Raw genomic sequence first — 6,841 nt, forward strand, 5'->3', positions numbered from 1 at the left:
CCTCTTATTTTGCCACTAGAATAAGCAGGTCCAAAGAGATTGCAGCCTGACCAAGGTCAGACAAGTATATGATGGAAAGACAAAGACTGAATCCTGTTTTATGACAAAAAATCTTTTGTTGTTTTTAACAAATCAAAGTGAATATAATCCTTACACTTTGTACTTTAACATAATACCTTTTTATGAGATAGTACCTCAGATAACTTGACACTCTAAATACAATGTTATGTTTACGTTCCATAATAAAAATTAAAAGTAGTTAGCTCACCAAAATCTGGCTCTTCCCTCCCTCTGCTATTGTTGGTTAAAAATCCAGTTGTCTGTCTTTATTCCATGCTGCTTATATCAGCCATCTGAACTCCTACCCACACTTCAAACACAAACTCGACTGTTACGTGCTACGTTGTCTGTGAGGTCTTACTTGACCTCAGTCTTCTTTGTGCCCTGAAGTGTGCCCCTAAATCTTAGCCTGTCTACTTGAGCGTGTTCAGGTCCTATCTTAGGCCCTATCTAAGCCGCTTGAAGAAAGTGTCATTGACTGCTGTCTTTATGTATCCTGTAGCAATTAATGTGACACCTTGCACATAAAAATAATTACATATTACTAAAGTTTTTTTCAGTTTAGGTCCACTCTATGTTAAGTGCCTGTCTGATATGTTAGATATGCATATATAGATATAAATATAAACAGAGGTATATATTCCTTGAAGAGAATTTCATTCAAGATTGAGAATCTGGAAAGAACCATCTTTAGAATAATGTAGAATTGTTTTATTTTATGACTTGGTGTCTTTAATCTTTTGATGTTTTATCTTTATTGTAAATCTGAAGACTTTTTATAATTCTCTGCAGGAATAGAAATTATAAAATGATACACTTGTTAAATATATGTCCCTTTTTTGGAAAACAAAGATATTGTATAAAGCTATAAGATACCAGGATATAAACTCTTGATTAAAATGCATTTAGTGTGTTACCTGACTGAATGCACTTAAAAGAAATCTTTGCCATGTTGATCAGATTAAATTGATTTAATCTCAGCTGAAACTTAAGTTCAGCATTAGTCATGGATAATTACTGTCAGAAAGGGTATGTTCTAGCTATTCATTTACATAGTGCAAGCTTTCTTTTGGATTGCATATGAATTAATTAAATTTCCTTTAATTGTAGCAGCTACATGCAACACACAGCTTCTAGCTAGTGTAAAATAGTTCATTAACTTCTAGAAAATGGCTAGTATCTTAATACACATGTCTGAACATGAGTAGAGGCTTTAAGAAGAAGGATTTAAGAGGAGAAAATCTGGGAAATAAATAGTCACCAAGCAAGATATGCTACCAATTACCACATGTTATAGTGAAGCATTTCCCTCCAAGAAGGAAAATTGCCCTGATTCTGAAAGCTACTTCAATTTGTGACCAAACTTAAAATGATCAGGCTCTGTTAATAAACTTTAGCTCATTTTTTGATAATAAAAAATAAAACACTCAGTTAATAAATTTAACTCATCATTTGATAGTAAGAAAATATATAAAATTAACAAAGCATAGCTATGTTAGTGAAATTCCTGTGTATAATGGCAGCCCCATTTTGGACTCTATAAACATTAGCTCAATAATTTGCCTAAGTACTGGTATTAGGATGGGGAAATATTTTTCCACTTTGAAATGAGTATTTTATAGTCATAATTGACATAATTTTGCACTTTTTTTTAGCACATTTGTTAAAATGAAAACTTTAGACAAATTAAATTTAATAGTTTATTTGAGCAAAGAACAATTCATGAATCTGTAACACTCAGGCCCAGAAGAGATTCAGAGAGCTCTGCTCAGCAGTGTGAGAAGTGAGCTTTTAAAGGCCGGACAAGAAAGGAAAGTAAAGAAGTGACAAGATTGGTGACAGCTATGCCACTACCTTATTTGGGCCTGGTGCAGTGAGGTATTTGCCTTATTTGGGCATATCTAATCAGTTGGCTGCTTGTTATTGGCTGAAACTCAGCTGTTTATGATTGGCTGAAACCTGGCTATTTGTTACAAAAAATATACTCCTAAATTCAGTTTTGATTTGTTACATACTAAGTTCAGTTGCAGTTTGTTACTTAGGAATTCAAAGTACTGAAACAATTTCCAACTAATGGACTTCTCCTTATTTAATTTAACATATTGAACGTTTAAAAGCAATAATATAAAAGTATAAAACTTACCAAATATATCAACCTAGCTAATTAATTGTGTTCATTTTTCCATTTATTTTCCTTGTATCTTCCAAAAAGTTGCAATATTTTATATGGTTTTGATTATAGTATTAACTTCTCATCTTTTCAAAGCAATAATATAAAAGTATAAAACTTACCAAATATATCAACCTAGCTAATTAATTGTGTTCATTTTTCTATTTATTTTCCTTGTATCTTCCAAAAGTTGCAATATTTTATATGGTTTTGATTATAGTATTAACTTCTCATCTTTTCCACTTAAGAGCATTTCATAATTATTTATCTAGTCCTTTTCTTAGTATTATATCTATTTTAATTATGAAGTAGAGTTTCATTAAGTCGGAGGCTCTAAAGTGTGATCCTGGAAGCAGCAGTTATCACTGTCACCTAAGAACTTGTGAGAAATACAAATTTTGGACTATACTGCAGATTTACTGAATCAGAAACTCTGGGGTGAGATGGAGGAAGAATTTTTGTTTTAACAACTTCTCCAGGCTATTTTTGTGCATGCCAAAGTTCAAGAACTTTTGCATTAAATAAATATTCCAAAATTTATTAAAATATTTGAATAAGTTATCAATACTTAAAATAATACTACATTGGAAAGCTCTGTTCAATAAATTGTTTTTTTCATTTTTTTGTTGCTTTCTTAACAATTGGAAGATAGTATCAAATAGTGTAAATATTTTAAAATTGCTTTTTGGTAGATTTGTTCTAACTTCCACTGCTATCAGAACATGTAAATTAGTTTTTTGAAAAAATTATGCTATTGAAAGTGTTGCCCTTTTCTGTGTAATTTTAATTTTGCCTATTTAAATTCTATTTGGAAATACATGCATAAATATAAATATAAAATTAATGTATGAACTTCATTTAAAAAACTTAATTGATTATTCAAACATTTTTATTCACATCTTTATGTACTATGAAAACTAGTTTTTGAAGAAATAATAACTAACACTTAAAAGTAACATTTTTAACAGTTAAAACTAATTAGTTTTACATATACCAAGCCCTTTAATCTTGATGAGCCTATGAGAATATACTACTGTTATTTCTATCTTACGTATGAAGAAACTGGGTTATAAATGAGTTAGGTACATGCTCTTGGTGCCGAAGCTTACAACTGGTCACGCTGTGATTTAAACTCAGGGTCAGATTCCATGTTCTTAATCATTTTGATGTCATCATATAGAGAGATGGTCTAAAACAAACAAGCTCAAAATATACACTAACCACCCAAGAAAATTACTATAATTAAAGCTTAAAACTTCTCAAATCTTTCCTTTTTGCAATATAAAAGTGTCATTGATGTTAATTATGTACACATATATATGTATGTGTAATATATCTGTGTATGCATGTATATTTGTATATGTATATGTGCATATATGCTTATACATATGTGTATACATGTATATATTTATATTCAGTTTATTACTATTTTTTTGATATTTCAGAGGTCTCAAAAGAGAAAAGCCAGTTCTGTCTAGAAAAATCATAATCATTTCAGCCTTAGTACAAGACTGCTGGATCTGCTTATACTTTTCTGATGCCAATGGAGATTGTTAGACTGAATAAGTAACAAGAAAATCGATTTCCTCATGACTTGTTAATTTAATCATGAAATGCATCAGTGATTCCAAGTGTCAAAGATCAAAATAAGAAAGGGTCAGCTATCAGAAGCTACCAAGAAGTTTCAAGATGCAATTATTTTCCACTCTAATCTCTTCTCATTTTCTGCCTTATATGCATGCATTTCCTTTCTCTTGTCCAGAAGTCTGGTACTGTAAAAGTTAATATTTATTATGTGCCAGGGATGTGCTTTCTGTGGATTATTGTATGTAATATTTTGTACAACTCTAGGAGATAGTCCATACTTTTATCCCCATATTACAGATGGGACAACTTGGCACAGGGAAGGAATTTATCCAAGGACATCAAGCTAATAGAAGGAATTTATTCAGGACACAAATCCTGGTAGAGCCAAAATTTGAGGCAGTTTAGCTTTAGAGACCTTTCTTGAATGAAGCACTATACTACTCTGGGGATGGAGAGGAGGGTTCAAGGAGAGGAGAAAAAGAGGAGAAGAATGTTGAAAGCATTTTGAAAAAGCTCATCTGTGGGTTCTGATACAAGCATCTTCTCCACTGAAAACAATTGAATTCTGAATATAGTATTCTATAATTGTCTTAGAACATTTTTTTCATTGATACTTAGAAATGCACATATTATTTGGACATTTGAACCAAGTGATTTTCTTTCTTTTTTTTTTTTTTATCCTCAGGATTTCTGATTCAGGATGGCCCCTTTGGATCTTGTGAAAATAAGTACTGTGGTTTGGGGCGGCACTGCGTTATCAGCAGGGGGACAGGGCAGGCCGAATGTGCCTGCATGGAACTTTGCAAACGGCATTATAAACCTGTGTGTGGATCTGATGGAGAATTCTATGAAAACCATTGTGAAGTGCACAGAGCTGCTTGCCTGAAAAAACAAAAGATTACCATTGTTCACAATGAAGACTGCTTCTTCAAAGGTAAATGCAGGGTGAACCTAAAGTGTCACTCTGTTTCTTTCCTATTCTCAGCTAGTGCCTTTAAATACAAATGCTAGCACAATTTTATACTAACAAGTGTCTTAAAAGGGAAAGGAAGAAAAAAAAAACTCAGCTTAATTAAATCAATAAGCGGTAGCGTGCGGAAATTTACGTGGATACAATTCTGATATTCAGTTATGAGAATAAAGCTGGCCAAAATATGACTCAAAATTTAATATAGCTTCCAGCATTGCACCATATGGCTTCCCAATCAGGGATTATCTTAGGGACACAGTGTGGCCAATTCACTCTACAGGCCAAATCCACCCAGTGAAAAGCACCTGGAGTGGAACTGAGGGAAGAATGAATGCCAAGCCATGCTGTGATAACATTTCATTACTTCCTGATGAAAAACAATGGTTTCAGTTTGCACCACATAATTCAAATTATATGAAACTGGTAACTGGCCACTGAAATAGCTATGAAGAACTGATGCTAAACTTAATTAGTGAATCTGCGATGACAGTAGTTTAAAATTTTAAAGTGTTGGTATTTACTTTCATGTACTTGAAAATCATTAATTTATGGAGAATTAGTAATTTGATACGTTATTTTAACATGTGGTACAAATAAATCAGTGAACAGCTTTAATATCATTTATTTATTAATTTGTTGTTATTTGTTTATGCCTTTGGGAATATTTTCTTGTTCACAGTCATGACTTACATTGAAATTAGTGACTTAAATACATAGATGTTCCATCATTCTATTAGGTCAATGATCAATCTCATTTCTAATCTTAGGTCGGTTCCAAGTCCCAGTTTCTTAGAATGTCTCTGAAGTGGGTTTACACTTACAAACATGTTTGACTGCTTTATTCTTAGCTTAAATTTATGACTGAAATTTAATGTTGCTATACTTCATTCATCTACCTATTAAGGAAAATCATACATAGTATTAAAATTCCATTTATATTATCTGTGTCATTTACCAAGGGTTGGCATGTTTTCCAGGTATCAGAAATTGTGGGTCTTCTGTTTGCTTATTTGTTTGTTTTGCTGTTTGTTAACAGAGAGCTTATTCATAAAATGACTTTATTTCAGAAGAAAAGGAGTACAGAAAAGGAGTAAACAATATAGAACAAACTAATAAATTGCCTGTCCTATTAGTGTGCGTTTGTCCAAGTTTGGGATGTAAAAGCAGATTCTGTTGAAGGATTGACGTTATTATAGCTAAAATTAATTCTGTGATTGTGAATTATATTTTCTGTGGAATTTCAGCGGGTTATATTGTTTCCTATAAAGGCCTGATGGAAAAAGCAAATCAAAGTATTAAGTTCAAGAACTGCAAAATCTTATATTTTATTAGATATTTTCAAATAGAATATTGAAACAAGTCAAAACAAATGAAATAGAAAACACATTTGCTACTTTTAGACTAACAAAAGTTCATTGTGAAACCTTAGAATGGGGGTTAACAAACATGGCCCTATTGGCCAAATCCAGGTCAGGACCTAATTTTTTAACTAGTGTTTTATTAGAACAAAGCCACACTCATTTGTTTAGTGCTTTTGCACTACAAAGGGAGAGTTGAGTAGCAGTGGTAATAGAGAACTTATGGCCCCCAAAGCCTGGACAATTTTTATCTGGATTTTTGCAGGAAAAGTTTTTTGGTCCCTGCTTTAAAAGATTACTAGGATCCTAAAATTCATTTTTAAAAGTATTAGTAGATTTTTACTATTCTTTGTGTTCTTGACAATCTTGATGAATATAGAGATTTACATGTGTGGTAAAACTGAATAAAACTAAACACACATACACAAATGGGTGCAAATAAAATAGGAAATCTGAGTAAGATCCATGGATAGTATCAAAGTCAATATCTTGGTTATGATGTTGTATTATAATTTTGCAAAATGTTACCATTGGAAGGAATTGGTAAAGGGTACATGGGATTTCTCTGTATTATTTTGCCAATTATATGCAAATCTACAATTATTACAAAATAAAAAACTTTGACAGAAAAATAAGTACTGGAAAAATATTAGAAAATACTTGAAAGAAAGTAGCATTTGCATTATTCCTTACTGA

General features: G+C 31.8%; 1 protein-coding gene across 3 annotated transcripts in view; it reads left to right on the top strand.

Moving 5' to 3' along the window:
- FSTL5 (follistatin-like 5) overlaps positions 1-6,841 on the top strand; it is a 920,996-nt gene that overhangs the window by 306,802 nt on the left and 607,353 nt on the right. For all 3 annotated transcript variants that reach the window (XM_012650551.1, XM_012650552.1, XM_012650553.1), the window contains exon 4: positions 4,503-4,751. In XM_012650551.1, the coding sequence (XP_012506005.1) occupies positions 4,503-4,751 (249 nt within the window). The remainder of the gene's footprint in view (positions 1-4,502; positions 4,752-6,841) is intronic.

This window comes from Propithecus coquereli, unplaced genomic scaffold (genome assembly GCF_000956105.1).
Source record: "Propithecus coquereli isolate 6110/MARCELLA unplaced genomic scaffold, Pcoq_1.0 Scaffold332, whole genome shotgun sequence".
Classification (NCBI taxonomy): Eukaryota; Metazoa; Chordata; class Mammalia; order Primates; family Indriidae; genus Propithecus; species Propithecus coquereli.